The sequence below is a fragment of the Piliocolobus tephrosceles genome, chromosome 2 (assembly GCF_002776525.5).
Source record: "Piliocolobus tephrosceles isolate RC106 chromosome 2, ASM277652v3, whole genome shotgun sequence".
Lineage (NCBI taxonomy): Eukaryota > Metazoa > Chordata > Mammalia > Primates > Cercopithecidae > Piliocolobus > Piliocolobus tephrosceles.
This window is the reverse complement of record NC_045435.1, coordinates 130,597,109-130,615,823: the sequence shown is the minus strand read 5'-3', so window position 1 is coordinate 130,615,823 and position 18,715 is coordinate 130,597,109. Positions and strand designations below refer to the sequence as shown.

Below are 18,715 nucleotides of genomic sequence, written 5' to 3'. Positions count from 1 at the left end.
TTCATCACTACCTATTGCAATTATTTTTCTGAATAATGTAAGAAAAGATGAGCAAATATGCTGTTATGATATTCAATTAATACGCACATGTGAGTGCCCCAGAACACAAACTAACCACAAGCTTGGGAAATTACAGTAAAGAAACAGAGAAACGGATCTCTTCCAGACTCACGGTTTTCAACTCATTCTTCAGTACTTCATTTATTACTACTATAGAAACTTTGAGAAGTATACCAAAAATCAGAATAAATTACTTACACCTACCTATGGAATACAATATTTTAATACAACAATATTTAATATTCATACCGTGTATTAATATTTTAATACAAGGATTACTATAAATGGAAACAAGGCTTTAAAATTTAAATGTGCTTGTTCACATTTCAATGTGACAGTCATTCAGAAGGGGAAACGCTCTGTTGACAGTGACACAGAACACTTTGATAAGACTGTGGTCAGAGGGAAGGCAAAATGCAACACAATGGGAGCAAATGCATTAAGGTTCTTTACCCCCTGTCTCTGTGGTGCTCTTCTTGTTTAGAATTTTCAGGATATCTTTGGTAATCTTCTTCAGCTGATGCCTTGCTTCATCACGCTCTTTGCCGACTCCATAGAGAAGGATTGTGCGCTGGTTACATTCATGACTTGAAGATTCATCCTGAAAAACAGAAAATGCATTCTGAAACTCTTGTCTGCAGGGGTGGGGTTGCATTTCATATCCCTGAAATGCACTGACCACAGCACCTCCATACTGGCTTGCGGTGGCGGCATCCTGCCCTCCCTTCAATTCACCTCAACCTCCACTGGCAACACCCTTGTTTTTCCAGTTTGGAACTTGCTAACATTATTTAAAAAAAAAGTGTCAACTGACGTGAAGTCTTAATAGAAGCACTTGATGTGGGCGTACCCTACAGAGTAAGTTCTGGCTATTGAAAAGCTTTTCATTGTTTAAAATTGAACATGGTATTAATTTCACATCATGTAACATATTGTTTAGTCATATTTTCCCTTAAGGAAAATGTTATCTCTTCATAAGCTTGGTTTTATATATAGCAATAGTAAATATTTACATTAAGGGAAAAAAATCTTGCTAGGATCCTCAAACACCTTTATTAAAAATATTCCTGGACAGGGTGCAGTGGCTCGTATCTGTAATCCCAGTGCTTTTTGGGAGGCCAAGGTGGGAGGATCTCTTGACAGGAGTTCAAGACCAGCCTGGAAAAGAGTAAGACTCCATCTCTACAAAACTATATATATTCCATTTATTTCCAACATGACTATGTGAGATACAGGTATATTTATTTCCAAATGACAAAACAATAAAGCATGTAGGTGTCATTACGTGTGAGGCAAACAGCTGAAAATGCAAACATGTTCTGACATCACCACTCTTCTCTTCTGGACCACCTCTCCACCATGCCACAGACACAATGAATCCAAGCACTATTTTTTTCCCACGTGGGAAAGAAATTTAGTCACAGCATAACGAAAGCATATGCACATCACTGAACACATTCCTCAGCCAAAGTTTCAGAGTCCAGGATGTGCCCTCTCTTGTGCCTGGCTCTGAATCTTTCTATAGCAATTTCTCTCTTTGATTTTATAATCTTTCATTTTCTTAGAAAATGCCCAAATCTAACCTTTGGTAAACCTCCTTTTCTTACTCTTTGTATATTTTTGCCCACGGCAAGCACTTCCCAACAGCATCCATCTTATCCTAAGGAGCTTATATGAGAAAAGAACTCCTCACAGAGAAAACAAACTGCACTGTGTTCCTAATTAGTAGTGGCAGCAACAAAGAACAAAAACCTTAGACTAGAAGTCCAGTGTTTGATCTGGAGTACTTCACCTGTGTACTCTGCACAAAGTAGCATATTGCTTCCGCAGCGTTAAACTAAGAGCCTGTTTTTCTCTCTCCAATTCTGTTACGTGGCTCTCAGTCTTTGTGTCAGCCTGCCTTTCTCAGGGACACACTTGCCACTGCTTCCCATTGCACTGGTTCCTTTTTTATTATACATTACCAGAAATAAACATTTATATAGCCTGCCAATCTATCTTTCTATTCCCCACCCCCAAATGATTCTTAATGTTTCAGGTATTCAAATTTGTCTCCAAAAAAAAAAAAAAAAGGGAGAAAGTTTCTCTTAGAAGCTGGGTACCTCTCCCAAATTTAATATCCTGGGTACCTCTCCCAAATTTTCAAAAGATATTCCTAATCATAGGATACAACTGACATAAGCAGTGATCCCTAGAGCTGGCTGCAAATCTGAATGAGCTGAGCTGCTTGCTAATTTCCCATTTTCGTTGTTGCTACAGAGAATTACTGATATATTTCTTTTCTTCTGCGGGGGGGGGGGGGGGGGGTCTGGTGGGTTGTGTACATATAAACCCTAGGAAGGAAACAGGAGGGCACTAAGAAAATTATGAAAAATGAAGGCAGTGCCAGTTACATGCTTTAGCAATTGTTTTCAGTTAAGGCATATATCAAATGGTCCTAATGTAAACGTCCATGTGAAGGGTGATGACTTTAGCGCAGTTATTCAATAACTGTTTATAGAATATCTATTTAAGGCAAGATAAAATGCTAGGAGCCCTGAAAAAATACAAGGATAAATGATTCCTGTCTTCAAGGAGCACAGATTCAATGTCATCAAAGTAGTATTTACAGACCTAGGTGTCCAAAGTTGGCTGGTGAAGGAAAGCATCCTGGAAAGAGCCAGATGCTCCTCACAATCACACAGGATCACTATGGCCCCAAATTTACCAATAATACCCCAAGCTTGGGGTACGAGAGCTGTGACTGCATGCTGGTTGTGCCACTTGCCAAGTTCATGATCTACAATAATGAACCTTCCTAAACCTCCGATTCTTCCTCTGAAAAATGGGGTAACATCCCTTCCTTTAAGGTTTTTGTGAGAAAACCTGAGATAAAGCATCTAAAATGCTTCGAAGCATACTGGATAGTGTTCACTACTGTTAATTCACATACTAGACTTCTACTCCTCCCCTGTACATCTCCCACACCCACATCGAACTGCATTACTCAACATTTCACCAAGACTCTAGAGCACTTCCTCCCTTTGCTGTTGCTCGTCCTTACACCTAAAATACTCTCATAGCTGCAATTTTACTTGCTGAAATGCTATGTACAAATACAGTGTCAGTTCCCTCACTCTGTCACTCCAGTTTATTGAAAACCTCCCCACAGAAGGAGGAAGGAGGGGAAGTAGACTTCGGAGCATTTACTACAGTATAATTCACTTATTTTCTAGGTATTTGTTTAATATCTGTCTCCCTCATTAGTGTGTAAATTTTGTGGAAGATTCCACATCTGTTTTGTTCATTTTTATAATCTCCTTAATAGGCAATGAGTTAGCATTTAATATTTGTTGAATACACTAAATACAGAATAAGCAGACTAATGAACAAATATATAGCCAAAGGAACAGGGCAGAGATGAAGATAAGAACAAAAATTAGTTTTGTAGGAAACTTTACCTGATGATTAAGTGTTGAGAAAAATGAAGAGGAGATGTGAGAGACAAAGTTAGAGTAAAAAAGTTTGTAGGGTGAACTAAGTTTTAGTGGTGGAAATGAAGACAAAGAAGCAAAATGAAGAGGTATCTAAGAAGTTAGGAAATGATCAGGCTTTTGAACCCAAGGAGTAAATAAATGTGCATCTCATTGGACTTCAAGATGTACCCACTAGTTAAAATCTATTTATAATGTATAATAATAAATAGTGTTGTTTATATTATCAAATAATTATTATTAAATAATCTATATATAATGTATAAAAATAAATTAATACATTATAACAGCAGGGAACTTCTGAATTTACATGTAAGTGCAAGGAATTTGAAGGGTAGGTAGAAATGTGTGAATGTCCAGTAACTGGTTAGATACAGGTCCTAACACAGAGGTGACAGCTCAGGAATAAGGGCAATATGTCAAGTCCTGGGAGGGGTGCAAAACCTTTACATTATGTTTAGCTAAGAAGGGCTAAGAGAGCTGAGATGGTGACGGGAGAAATAAGCCAGCAAATGGTGCACATGCACACTCCTTAATAAGATAATATAACTCGGGGTCACACAAGTCAGGAGAGGGGATACATAAGAAAGAGCACCACTGACAACGTCCAATGAGGTTAAGAAGTCACAATGGATGTGACTTCTTACTTATTTACTGAAAAACCATGTGTGAACCTCAAAAGAGAAGTTTCTCTAAAGTGGCAGGGCACAAAGCTAGGAAACAAGGGGTTGAAGTGGGAGGTGGTGACAAAATGGTGAAGGTAGGGAAGTGATCCACATTTACCAGGAGTTGGGCATGAAGAACAACAGCTTGAGAGGAAAGAGAGCGTTATGAAGATCATCAACAAACTCTTGTTTCAGACCTATCTTTCAAATAAACAAATTTCCATAGTAGAAATCAAGATTGGGGAACAGATAACTGATGATAAAGGATATAAGAGGCAATGGCCTCTTAGCTGGATTAATATGGAAAGAAAGAAAGGAACATCTTTCTACCTGACCGTTAGAAAAAAGGAAAATTAGTGAAAATAAAAAGACATTTTGAGGTGAAGAAGACACTTAAAAAGCTCAAATCGTTCCTTGGCCTTGATAGGCTCAAGAAGTTGGGTCAAGGAACAAAGTCATGAGTTGAGAATGCGGGGATAAAACTGAAAAGCAAAAGCAGCAGGCAGCGAGCTGGAAAAGAATCACTGCTCAGTCTCTATATGAGGTGCAAAGACAGTATCCCTTTCTTAGCATTAATATTTTCAGGGAACTCATGATAGGTGTTACTATAATAGTCTTCAAATGGGACAGGCAGAGGCATTTTAGAAGCTACTATTTTTCAAGAGCCTACAAGATTTGTTTACATCAGTTTTTTACACAAGTAGAAAATGTAGGCTGGCGCGGTGGCTCACACCTGTAATCCTAACACTTTGGGAGGCCGAGGCGGGAGGATCACCCGAGGTCAGGAGTTCGAGACCAGCCTGGTCAACATGGTAAAACTCCATCTCTACTAAAAACACAAAAACTAGCCAGGCATGGTGGCAGGTGCCTGTAATTTTAGCTACTCGGGAAGCTGAGGCAGGAAAATCGCTTGAACCCGGGAGGCAGAGGTTGCAGTGAGCCAAGATCGTGCCATTGCACTCCAGCCTGGATGACAAGAGCAAAACTCCATCTCAAAAAAAAAGAAAAAAGAAAACATAGAAGCCTTCAAATAGCAATTTATAACAAATGAGAATAAAGTCAACCTAAGAAAACATACCAAATATTTTCAAAAGTATCAATGATTTCTGTTTTTAACTTGGTGTTTAAACACCCTCAAGTTGCACAGTTGTAAATAATATTAATAATCTGAGATAAGCACCCAAAACTTACTCACTTGTTTATTCCCTCAAGGATACAGTTGTTGGACAAGGAAAAGCATCAACTGGAGAGTCTATTACAGGAGATGTCAGGCTACCTCTTTTATTCTAGTCCACCTGCTGCTATTGAATTGAATGTGTCATCTCCCCTATAAACTAAGTTCTAAAATCTCGTCCTTTAGATCAATTACTTTCTTTCTCCAGATATTATCTTACACTCACAGAGACTTAATAGATACAGAAACTAGAAGCATGCATGCCCAAAACCCTGGCAGGCTTGTTGTACTACATGAATTAAAACATGTCTCTTGAGTCAAATGTCCTTAGAAAGAAGAAATGGAGTTAATGGAATTGAGGTCTGCTCTAATTCATCTTTATTTCTTTAAAATAACTGATTAGAAATTTTGCCAAAATGTGTGTGTGTTGACAAAGATGTGAGAATGATGGTAAGATGATCAGAGCTGTGTATTCTCCTTTCACCTTATTCACATTTTCTGAGATTTCAACAATGATTCAATTATCATAGAATTTTAAAATTACGAATGTCCTTAAAGAAAAATGAAAAAGATCTCACTCAGAATAAGTTTTCTTTCTTCCAAACACTAATAAAAAACAGATGAAGTAGATGTAATTCCTTCTGATAAAACAAAATACGGCACTTCCTACTTCCCAGTACTCCCTAATTTTGCACGCTCTACTTCAAATGCAAATCCAGTATATATCCAGAAGTCAAATGCACACAGCAACCTATCACATCTCTAAGAAAAGCAGTAAAAACCAGTCTTTAGAAACAATAAGTGCATTTAGTTAAAATTTTTAGCTAATTAAATAACTCTTAAAAGATGCCTTAAAACACTATTTCTTTCAGCTGAATCTTTCAATATACCATACTATTTTGTTTGGAATAAAACAAGTTCATATAAATGTTTCATCAGGAATAAGCCTCGAGCCTGGGAGGAAGAATGGATGTGCACATGGATGATGAAACTGTTACAGGAATGAAGATATTAAGAGGTTTTGTTTTGTTTTTTTATCATTAGTAACTATACACAAAGTGGAGTATATTTTCTGTAAATCAAGAAAATGGAGGCTGATTTAACTAGATTTGTATAAGAAATCTTTGTTCTACACAGCTTATAGTCCACAGTATGACTGATATTCATATATACTGGTCCTCTACTTACAAGCAAAACACTTAAGACTGGGATGTCAGATAACTAGGTCACAAGACAGCATTCTTTTTGCAAAATATTTCAATGCCTAATACTCGTTATTTTTGGAACCTGTTGATATCTAACCTAAATTTCTGTATTCCAATGAATAAAGCCAAGCTAGCAGACATGACTATGCACTGCTTTAAAACACACGCCCTCAAACAGAATATTCATCAATGTCAAAATGACCACATTTAGAACCAGAGACCCCTAGAACTAAAACAGCCTGAGAGCTAATCAAATGTCATAATTATATTTCTATCCTCCCGCCTAGTTCCGAAAGACCACAGGTTTCCGAGTAATTCCATTTGAAGCAAACATTTTCAGACAAGCAGACTACCTTTAGTAGACTTGGTAAAATAAAAATCAATTAAGCCACTTAAAAGTAAAAATTCTGTTCATTTTTCTAACTCATCTCAATCATACAAAATAACCAAATCAACCAAAGTTAGCTCTGTTCCCAACACTAACACAAATAACTACAAACTGTATGTGTTGATGTTATTTACTAATGAGATTAAAGTATATATAACTTGCTCTGCTTTTATTCATATGAATATGTACTTCTGTTACTGAGTTACTTTACACTTAAAGATTTTAGTCACTTTCAGCATTAAGTGGTCTAACTGGCAGCCTTCCTCCAATGAAAAAATGTTATCAGAGGTAGTTCGTAAATAGGTATGTGGTTGTGAGTTAGAAATCAGAGGAAAGATAAAGTTAATTTAGATCAAGAACTGAAGCCCTTCTTTTAGCCCTCAAATCCCTACTGTTAGCCCTTCTAGAAGTTTAGAAATATAAGTTCTCAATAAGGTAGTATGAGTTAAGTAACCTAAATTAGTTTTCCTTTAATATGGCAGATTGATTTGTTAAAAATAATCATCATTTTCTTGTATAAGCCTTGTTTCATCTGATGGTCTTAGAAAAAGCATCAAAAACATCCTTTAGCACTTACAGTTTGTTGTAAAGGCAAGTATGGTGCTTATTTTACTGAAAGACGTACAGCCATCCCACACATGAGATTCACCTCTCACTCCTGGGCCTCTTAGTGGGAGAGGAGTTGAGGAGAGGGTGTGATAGGGAAGATTCTCAGGAACAGAAATTCACAAATACAGATTCTAGGACTAACTAGACAGCACAGGTCAGAATGGGGTCTCCATCTAACTTCACCTCTCTGCTCCTCAGTTTCCTTTATCCAGAGAATGAGGATGGTAAGTGTACTTCCGAGAGTAGTTGAGATAATAAAGTGAGTTAATTCATGACAGTATAAGAAATTAAATATTGGCAACTATTATTTGAAGTATATACGGCATAAAAGCTCTTTTTAAAATTTTGGGTCTCTGACAAAGAAGGAAGGTTGAGATTTGTTTACCACAGAAGTCATATTTAAAAATAACAATAAAACCCTTTCCGAGAGTTTAATATCAAACTAATCCCTTTAAGACGACCAACATTTGGAGATTACATGCCTGAAATGACAGATATTAATAGCTTCAAGTTCTAAATGGCAACAAAATTCTTATGTCCATTTAAATCAGTGGTCCTCACATTTGAGTGTACTGAGCATCAATGGAAGGCTCACTAAAATATAGATGCAGGGTGGGGCACCCCAGAGTTTCTGATTCACTCAGCTAAGTTGGTGCCCACAAATGTGCATTTCTAGCAAGTTCCCAAGTGATGCAGAGCTGCTGCTCTGCATTTTGAAAACCAATGAAGATACTTAACATGTAAAGATATAGACAAATACTCAAAATGCAGAAGAAATAACCAAAACATGTGTTCACAGCAAAGGCACCAACACAAATGATTTCCACTGATAACAGAAGGACATTGCAGTTTGAGATACTAGGGGTGCAAAACAGTATTTACATAAAGCAGCAAAACACTTTGCCCTTCAATCTCACCCCTAATATTTTTTGCCCTTTTGGTTTCAAAGTTAAATAACTGTAAATAATTGTGATACAAGGATGCCTTAATTTAATGTTATATTTTCCCAAAAACTCAAAGTTAGGTAAAGAAACAAACAAACAACAACAAAAAAAACTGTTTATATTTAAATTCTATTCAAGAAAAGCACAAAGGACACTGTAAATAATAAGCCTGGCAATGGATACAATCACTTTTCTAATGTAATTTTGGAATCTGCTAATTTATAATAGAAGGAAGCTGTTTCACCTACAAAGGCGTTAATCAAACGCAGGTTTAAAATAATGACATTATTAACCAAGGAAAAAACAAAGGGCCAGAGACTTAACATCCCTAACCAGCACGCATTTTGAGTTAACGTAATTACTTGTTAGAAGAAAATACATCACCCAGTGTTGTACACAATATATTTCAGATAAATTAACCACCCAAGAAAGCAAGCTTAAAATCTTCTCCAGGAAGCAGACTTCGAAGGTTTGATCTCAACTTGGATTTATCGTTTGCAGAGGAAATAACCATAACTTGAAGTTATAAACCATCAACTCTATAGCAGGTTTCAGTAAAAAGCCGCAAGATTTTAAATTGCTTTTTAAAAGATGACTTCTCAGCCATCCTCATCCCACATTTCCTGGGAAATAAAAGCAGAAGTCCTAAAAGAGGAGAGAGAGAAATTCAGTGTCTGCATAGCTTTGAGTCCAGTGTTTGAAGACAACCTCTGATTGTGAAGCCCTCTCTTCCTCTCCTTCTATTTCTCTATAGAACACTCAAGACTTTACTGATTAAAACTCAGGAAATTCTCTGTCATAAAGAGGTTTGGCAACTAAACTAAGACATTAAAAGGAAAATACCAGATGCCATTCTGCAGGATGCAATAACTACTATTTACTGGATACATTCAAATCCTCCAGAATCAACAGTTATCAGGTAATGTTATTTCTACAAATACTTGACAAATACGTGTATTTACACTCTGATATGTGTGTACATGTTTTTCCAAGTTTCTCTTAAAATTGTAAACCTTAATAACTATCAATGCAAGCATGTATTTGGAATAAAAATAACAATTAAAACACAAGTCTAATTAATGTCAGACAACTGTTAACTAACCTCTTCATTAAGAAAAATTATATAAAGCATAGAAATAAAATATAAATGGTCTTAGTTACCTTGCCTCAAGTATAAAATGAGATTTAAATACAGATAAAGGGAGCTGAAATTCTCAATGTCAAGAATACTTGTTAAATAACTTACATATTAAGCAAAATGTGTATTCACAAAGTTGAATTTCCAAAACTGTCAGGGATGAACTAAGACCATACAGCAGTAGCAGGGAAGGTTAAAATCAGTGGTCTTGTATTATGGAATATTAGGTTTTGTTTAGTATTATTTTAAAATGCTAAATAGGTGAGGAGATGTTGAAAATTGAAGCCATACTGTGACAACATGATTCTTAATCATTTTCTTTCCATAGTTAAGGATAGAAAGGAATTCCATGGACATTTTGGGGAATTTAAGTGTTACATTCATTTATCTAAATATATCTTACATGAAAGTTATTTTTTTTTAAATTTGTTATTTGTACTTTCAATATATCTCTGATTAAGACTATTTTATGTGGAATCAATTTCATTTATCTCTGGTGAAATAAAAAGATTACAAACATCATTTCAAATTTCTAAGATGTAGATGCCATACAGCATATTCGAATCACTTGTTAGTTTTCTTCACAGCTGTCTATTGTGGTAATAACCTATATCTTGTTTTAGCTACCATTACACACTCCACAAATCTGGAACGTATGCCCTGTTTTGAGGAATGCCAACTCATGACCATATATACACAGGCCATTTCTGTCTCTCACTTCTTTTTTTACTGTTTTAAAATGTACACTGAGTGATATTCAAGAAAACGTATGCAGCAACTTCAAAACACTGAACAAAGTTGGAAATAAGAGATACATGGGTTAAAATATTTGAAGCAGAATAATGAATCTCTGTGAGGCCAATTTTTGAATGAGTGACTGAGCAATATAGAGGCAGGAATATCTTCCAAATATAAAGAAAAAAGGTTCAGCTTTTTTTTTTTTTTTTTTTTTTTACTGATTATTTTATTCATTTAATAAGTTTCCCAAGAGTAGTTTATACCAATTTTTCCCCCTTTTTATTACTTTAGGATTCTAATGGGCAATTATCCATCATTTCTCTTTCAAATGTTTTGACGGTACTACAGTAAAAGAAGCTCAGAAATAAGGATGGTGGGGGAAAAAAGACTGTGAATAGAAACCGAAAAGCTAAAAGGCATGGAGGGGAAGCTAGAGAAGAGTAAAGCACAGCCCCATTATTTCTCTTCTAGCTTTTGCATATAAATATGAGTGAGCTCTGCGTCAAAATGTGCTTTAAGAGGCAAATATTCAACGAATAAAAAAATACTAAGCATCTATAACTTCACATACTGTACTTCACATCATTTCTCTTCAGCAGAGATGCAATATTTGCTGCAATGAAATATTTTGAGATTCAGTTTTCTGTGTTCCTATGAACTACTACAATGAAGATGAGAAACCTCAACTTTCAGAGAAGGCTGTGTCCAAAACAGTTACACACAGAGGTAACAGCAACAGTAACTACCTCAGGCTGAAAATAACCATCCTCTCTCTTGTTCTCTAGGTAACCAACAAGAAATGCAAGCCATCGACAACCTCACCTCTGCGCCTGGGAACACCAGTCTGTGCACCAGAGACTACAAAATCACCCAGGTCCTCTTCCCACTGCTCTATACTGTCCTGTTTTTTGTTGGACTCATCACAAATAGCCTGGCGATGAGGATTTTCTTTCAAATTCGGAGTAAATCAAACTTTATTATTTTTCTTAAGAATACAGTCATTTCCGATCTCCTCATGATTCTGACTTTTCCATTCAAAATTCTTAGTGATGCCAAACTGGGAACAGGACCACTGAGAACTTTTGTGTGTCAAGTTACCTCCGTCATATTTTATTTCACAATGTATATCAGTATTTCATTCCTGGGACTGATAACTATCGATCGCTACCAGAAGACCACCAGGCCATTTAAAACATCCAACCCCAAAAATCTCTTGGGGGCTAAGATTCTCTCTGTTGTCATCTGGGCATTCATGTTCTTATTCTCTTTGCCTAACATGATTCTGACCAACAGGCAGCCAAGAGACAAGAATGTGAAGAAATGCTCTTTCCTTAAATCAGAGTTTGGCCTAGTCTGGCATGAAATAGTAAATTACATCTGTCAAGTCATTTTCTGGATTAATTTCTTAATTGTCATTGTATGTTACACACTCATTACAAAAGAACTGTACCGGTCATATGTAAGAACAAGGGGTGTAGGTAAAGTCCCCAGGAAAAAGGTGAACGTCAAAGTTTTCATTATCATTGCTGTATTCTTTATTTGTTTTGTTCCCTTCCATTTTGCCCGAATTCCTTATACCCTGAGCCAAACCCGGGATGTCTTTGACTGCGCCGCTGAAAATACTCTGTTCTATGTGAAAGAGAGTACTCTGTGGTTAACTTCCTTAAATGCATGCCTGGATCCGTTCATCTATTTTTTCCTTTGCAAGTCCTTCAGAAATTCCTTGATAAGTATGCTGAAGTGCCCCAATTCTGCAACATCTCAGTCCCAGGACAACAGGAAAAAAGAACAGGATGGTGGTGACCCAAATGAAGAGACTCCAATGTAAACATATTCACTGAGGAAATATTTCAATCTCTTTGTGTTCAGAACTCATTGAAGCAAAGCGCTATGTAAAAATATTAACTGACGAAGAAGCAACTGAGTTAATAACAATGACTCTTAAAACAAGTAACAGAAGATTACAAAAGCAATTTTCATTTACCTTTCCAGTATGAAAAGCTATGTTAAAATATAGAAAACTAATCTAACCTGTAGCTGTATAGTATCAAAACAAATGACATCCAATTGTCATGCTGCATGCAAAACTACATAGAATTCATGTTTTGCAGAGTTTTGCCAAAATGAGTAATTATATAATATCTACTGTAATTTTTAAAATACATTATTGCTCACAATTTTATGTCTTCATAATCAACTAAGGAAGAATGATCAATTGGATATAATCTTCTCACCAAAAATGACACTTAAAATGTATATATATCCTAGCCCCTAACCAAATCCTGACCTATTGGGATACTTAGAAGAATTTAAGTAAGTGGGATACACAAAGAATTATAACTATTAACTTTTAATTATGAGCAAAAACCTAAGGGTTAAATTTAAACTAATTGAAACTGTACTTGATTCGACTTAATTTTTTTATGTTTATTAAGAAGACAGAGACTTAAAGAAGACCTTTACAATAAAGAGAAGAAATATCAAAGTCATTAAAATAAGGAGAGTTACTTTTATGATATTCTAACACTAAAAAATATAGAAATATTTCCTTAATTCTAGAGAAACTAGTTTTACTAATTTTTTACAACCTCAATAATACCATCATTGACACTTACCTTTATTAACTAGCTTCTAGAAAATACCTGCTAATTAGGTTAATGAACATTTTACATTAGTGAAAAAAATTAATTAAATATGATTACAAAGTTGCACAGCATAACTACTGAGAGGAAAGTGATTGATCCATTTGTAATTATTTGTTTGTATTGGTGTGTATAAAATACAAAATTTACATTAAACTCTAAATCATTCTTTGGTGTAAATTCTTTGTTGAAAGATATTAGATACCATGACACACCTTACCATATACAACTACATCAAATCCATTTAAGAAAGAACTAATGCCAACACTTTTATTACATGTTATTGTGCAGTCTCTTCTAAAGATGACATCTCATTTCAACAAGTTCAAATGTAAATGATAAAACAAGTCAGACTTATAACATGCAGTCTAATTCTACACAAGGCATATTCACTATTTTAACATAAACAAAACATATAACACATGTGGAAGTTTACATCACTTATCTCAATTTTGTACCATCCTCAGAGATGACTCTCAAAGGAGGAACAGATATCAACACCTAAATATAATGCCAGAAGAAATAAAAGGGTATATTGTTGTATAAAGTTCACTGAACTTGAATAATAATCACTTTTATCAAAACCCTCCACAACCTCTGCTGAGTTCTATTTCAGTACGAAGCTGAACTCATTTAACTACTAAGTGGTATTTATTTCCAACCAGCCACATTTCCTTTTCTGGCACCACTAAAAGCAAGCACTTGGTGTCAAGGGAGATACAGGAACAGTTCATATAGTATATAACCTATATACTGCTGGGATAAACAGCACTAACAATTTCTGCTATGTAGACTAATACAGTTCACTCTAAAATCATATGTATAAATTTATATGTTCTGTAGGAATACCAGGATATTTGAGGTAGAAGATAATCTAGAGATCAACTAATCTAACCTTCTTCTTTTGCATATAACAGAAACGAAAGGCAGACTTATCCCTCCACCCATCCAAGTCAGGGGTAGAGGCATGGATTGAAATTGACTACTTCACAGTGTCATGGAGGTCAGATGTTGGGAGACTGCAGAGTGGACACAAACTACCCCAAAAATCTTTGTCACTGAGATGACAATTTCCACAAGAAAGGAAATAAACAAATGCTAATAGTAATATGGTATTTTAGTAAAAATAACTGCAAGTATTTGGAATTACTTATGTTTCATGGGTACGTATACATGCCATGGAAATTTTACATAAAACTCTAAAATCACACTTTGCTGGGATTTCTTTATTCAGAGAACTTAGACATCATATACTCCTACATCAAACTAAACCCATTTAAAACAGTGTGAGAGTATTTATGGATTGCTCATTATACATAAAACACACCATTATCTCTAGTTTTTGGCATATTAATATATACATTAACCCCACATTTCACAGTAAGTTTATTTATTTATTTATTTATTTTTTTGGAGATGGAGTCTCGCTCTGTCGCCCAGGCTGGAGTGCAGTGGCCAGATCTCAGCTCACTGCAAGCTCCGCCTCCTGGGTTCACACCATTCTCCTGCCTCAGCCTCCCAAGTAGCTGGGACTACAGGCACATGCCACCATGCCTGGCTAAATTTTTTTTTGTATTTTTAGTAGAGATGGGGTTTCACAGTGTTAGCCAGGATGGTCTCGATATCCTGACCTTGTGATCCACCCGCCTCGGCCTCCCAAAGTGCTGGGATTACAGGTGTGAGCCACCATGCCCGGCCCACAGTAAGTTTTATTTTTTTAAATGAAGCCAAATTCCGTAGACTCAGGTCCAGACGTGAAAAATTCAAAAGATGAGACAACAAAATGCCCATAGCCTCAGTGGCTTACAAGTCCTAAAGGTATTGGTTATTGACAGTTTTTCTCGGTGATTTCTTACAGAAAAGGTCTAAAGCAGGTGCTGGCAAACTATAGCCCACAGGCCAAATCCTAGCCCACTGCCTATTTTTGTACAGCTTGGGATTTAGGAATGTTTTGTTTTCATTTTTGTTTTTAATTGTTATGGATACACGATAGCTGTACATATTTATGGGAGTAGAATGACAGTTACCAGAGAGTCATGGGGAAGAAGGGGATAAAGAGGGACTGGTAAATGAGTACAAAAATAGAGTTAGTGAGAAGGAATAATATCTAGTGTTCCATAGCACAACAGGGCGACTACAGTTAAAAATAATATATTGTATATTTCAAAGTAACTCAAAGAGTGGTTCCTAACAGAAAGAAACGAATGCCTGAGGTGATGGATATCCCAGTTACCCTGATTTGCCCATTACACACTGTATACTTATATAAATAATATGTGGACCCCTTTTCAAATGTTTATGAAGAAAAAAATCAAATGAATAAAACTTCATGCCGAATGAAATTTATATGAAATTCAAATTTCAATGTCCATAAATAAGGTTTTATTGGAACACAACTATTTAGGTTTTATCTACGGCTGCTTTCATGCTATGACAGAGCTGAGTTGCTATGATGTAGACTGCATGGCTCACAAAACCTAAGTATTTTCTAACTGGCTCTATTAAAAAAAAAAGAAGACTGGGGAACCTGGCACAGGCTCACACCTGTAATCCCAGCACTTTGGGAGGCCAAGGCAGGCAGATCACCTGAGGCCAGGAGTTTGAGACCAGTCTGGCCAACATGGTGAAGCCCTGTCTCTACTAAAAAAATTCAAATTAGCCAGGCATGGTGGTGGGCACCTGTAGTACCCCCTACTCAGGAGGCTGAAGTAGGAGAATCGCTTGAACACAGGAGGGTGCAGTGAGCCGAGATCCAGCCACTATACTCCAGCCTGGGCAACAGAGTGAGACTCCATCTCTAAATAAATAAATAAATAAAAATTTAAAAAGAAGACTGTTCTCCCTGGACCAGTACTTTAAAAACAGGCGAAAAAAAAGCCTTTCAGAAAAAAAAAAAAAAAAACCTCTCTTTTTGTACCTAGATGTTTCAAGTCATTTTTTCACTGAAAACATTTGATCCCTGTTCACTGACAACACTCAAGGTGTGATTACAATACTGCCAGTGGGAACTAAAGATGTGGAAATGCACTTAATAATCAATAGGCAGTGAGAAATCACCTGATTTTTTTTTTAATGGAGCAAGAGCATGAAAAGGCAATTTCCAGGAGAAATACAAATGGCAAAAAAAATATGAAAAAACACATATCATCAATAAGGAAATAAATTTATATTTATATAACATGTTTTTTACACTTACAGGTTTCAAATTAGTTTAAAATATTTTTTTTCTTTTTTTGAGACAGAGTCTTGTTCTGTCACCCAGGCTGGAGTGGAGTGGTGCAATCTCGGCTCACTGTAACCTCCGCCTCCCGGGTTGAAGCAATTCTCTGCTTCAGCCTCCTGAGTAGCTGGGATTACAGGTACCCGCCATCATGCCTGGCTTATTTTTGTATTTTTAGTAGAGACAGGGTTTCACCATCTTGGCCAGGCTGATCTTGAACTCCTGACCTCATGATCCACCCGCCTTGGCCTCCCAAAGTGCTAGGATTACAGGCGTGAGCTACCATGCCCGGCAGAGAATCCCACTCTTAGTGGAACTATAAATTGGTACAATCTTTGTGGAAAACTATTTGAAAATAGCATTTAATATTTTGACAAATAACTTTTTCCTAGAAGAAGGACTGAGTCAATAATCTTTCTTCTAGGAAACTTCCTACAAATATGCTAGAAAAAAATGCTCAAAAATATATGGACACATACATGCTCTATAGCATTGTTTTTAATAGAGAAAAACTGTTATTGTAAACAAACTACATGCCCATCAGTTGCAGTTTAACTATGTTAAATGTATGTAGCATAACTGACTTTAAATTTGATTGGCATATCATTAGAGATATGCAGATCAAAACCACAATGAGACACCATCTCACACCAGTTAGAATGGCTATTATTTAAAAGTCAAAAAATAACAGATACTAGTGAGGTTGTGGAGAGAAGGGAACACTTATACACTACTGGTGGGAAAGTAAATTAGTTCAGCCACTGTGGAAGGCACTTTGGCTTTTCTCAAAGGACTTAAAACAGAATTACCGTTTGACCCAGCAATCCCATGATTGGGTATACACATAAAGGAATAGGCATCATTCTATCATACAGACACATGGAAGTGTATGTTCAACACAGCACTATTCACAAAAGCAAAGACATGGAATCAACCTAAATTCTCATCATTCTCATCATTGGTAGACTGGATCAAGAAAATGTGGTACATATACACCATGGAATACTATGCAGCCATACGAAAGAACGAGATCATGTCCTTTGCAACAACATGGATGAAGCTGGAGGCCATTATTCTAAGTAAACTAACATAGGAACAGGAAACCAAATACCACATGTTGTCACTTATAAGTGGGAGCTAAACACTGAATTCATATGGATGCAAAGAAGGAAACAACAAACACCAGGACCTACATTGAGGGTGGTGGGAGGAGGGTAAGGATTGAAAAATTACCTAGCCGGTACTATGCTTATTACCTGGGTGACAAAATAATCTGTACACCAAACCCCTACAAAACACAACTGACCTATGTAACAAACCTGCACGTGTACCCCTGAACCTAAAATAAAGTTTAAAAAAGAAATCAGGTTGGCCGGGCGCGGTGGCTCAAGCCTGTAATCCCAGCACTTTGGGAGGCCGAGACAGGCGGATCACGAGGTCAGGAGATCGAGACCATCCTGGCTAACACGGTGAAACCCCGTCTCTACTAAAAAAAATACAAAAATCTAGCCGGGCGAGGTGGCGGGCGCCTGTAGTCCCAGCTACTCAGGAGGCTGAGGCAGGAGAATGGCGGGAACCCGGGAGGCGGAGCTTGCAGTGAGCTGAGATCCAGCCACTGCACTCCAGCTTGGGTGATACAGCGAGACTCCGTCTCAACAACAACAACAAAAAAATCAGGTCAGTCTACATGTACTAACATGGAATGAAACAAAAATCCCATATGTAAATAAATGTAAATATATTTGTACAAGTATAATGGCATGTATATGTAAGGGGTATTAACTTTCACTTTCTATTACATATGTTTGTATTTCAATTTTTAAATATATAATTTCCTTTTATAATAAAAATGTGAAATATTAAATGTTTCAAATAGCAGTGAATTTATTGTCTATCTCTAGTTACATGTAGATATTTTCTACTATTGTTCTTAATCAGAAAAAAAGATTGCTACATTAATAAAAAGTGTTAACTTATTTCAGCTTATTACCACTTTTAGTTTACCACTTTTAGTTAGTCTTGTATGGAATTTTTAAAACAATTTCACATAATCTGACAAAGTACTGTGGTATATTTTGATGGGAAGTAAAAGTCTTTTCTAAGAGTATAGAAGTATAAGAGTTCCTACTTCAATTTTCATCCCAAATGAAAGCAAATACTTCCTCATCTTTTCACATATTATTTATATGGTAATGGGCCTTGGACTGTCTATTTTGATCCAACTGAGAAATCCCAAATGAGACTACAAATGGAAATAGTAGTTTATTCCTATCTGGCTAGAGACTAATTTCTGGACTTTTCATTTTATCTTCTTTGTATCCCTTCTGATCACACTGCTTTCACTCAATTTACGTTGGCAGGAAGTTTCACAAGTCCATTAAACTTTGTGGCTGATTGTTTCCTTCTCACACATCAGGAACTTCCAGCTCAAGAACTCCAGAATTTGGCAAACAATTCCA

The 18,715-nt window shown here is 36.3% G+C and overlaps 2 protein-coding genes across 6 annotated transcripts in view; one reads left to right on the top strand and one right to left on the bottom strand.

Moving 5' to 3' along the window:
- The window catches only part of MED12L (mediator complex subunit 12L), a 345,920-nt gene that overhangs the window by 86,288 nt on the left and 240,917 nt on the right, over positions 1–18,715 (bottom strand). Inside the window, exon 16 of the mRNA XM_023232117.2 lies at positions 514–661. Within this exon, the coding sequence (XP_023087885.1) occupies positions 514–661 (148 nt within the window). The remainder of the gene's footprint in view (positions 1–513; positions 662–18,715) is intronic.
- Positions 455–13,204, top strand: P2RY12 (purinergic receptor P2Y12). 5 transcript variants are annotated; one of them, XM_023232123.3, is made up of 4 exons: positions 455–918; positions 6,312–6,390; positions 9,273–9,437; positions 11,180–13,204. In XM_023232123.3, the coding sequence occupies exon 4, from the start codon at positions 11,194–11,196 to the stop codon at positions 12,220–12,222; it is 1,029 nt and encodes a 342-aa protein (XP_023087891.1). In that variant the 5' UTR covers positions 455–918; positions 6,312–6,390; positions 9,273–9,437; positions 11,180–11,193; the 3' UTR covers positions 12,223–13,204. The 5 variants fall into 5 exon arrangements, with proteins under 5 accessions (XP_023087891.1, XP_023087888.1, XP_023087890.1 ...); XM_023232120.3 differs by having other exon boundaries at positions 8,929–9,437; XM_023232122.3 differs by lacking the exon at positions 6,312–6,390.

Excerpts from the sequence above, each read along its gene's own strand:
- P2RY12 (XM_023232124.3), top strand. The coding sequence starts at position 11,194 with ATGCAAGCCATCGACAACCTCACCTCTGCGCCTGGGAACACCAGTCTG.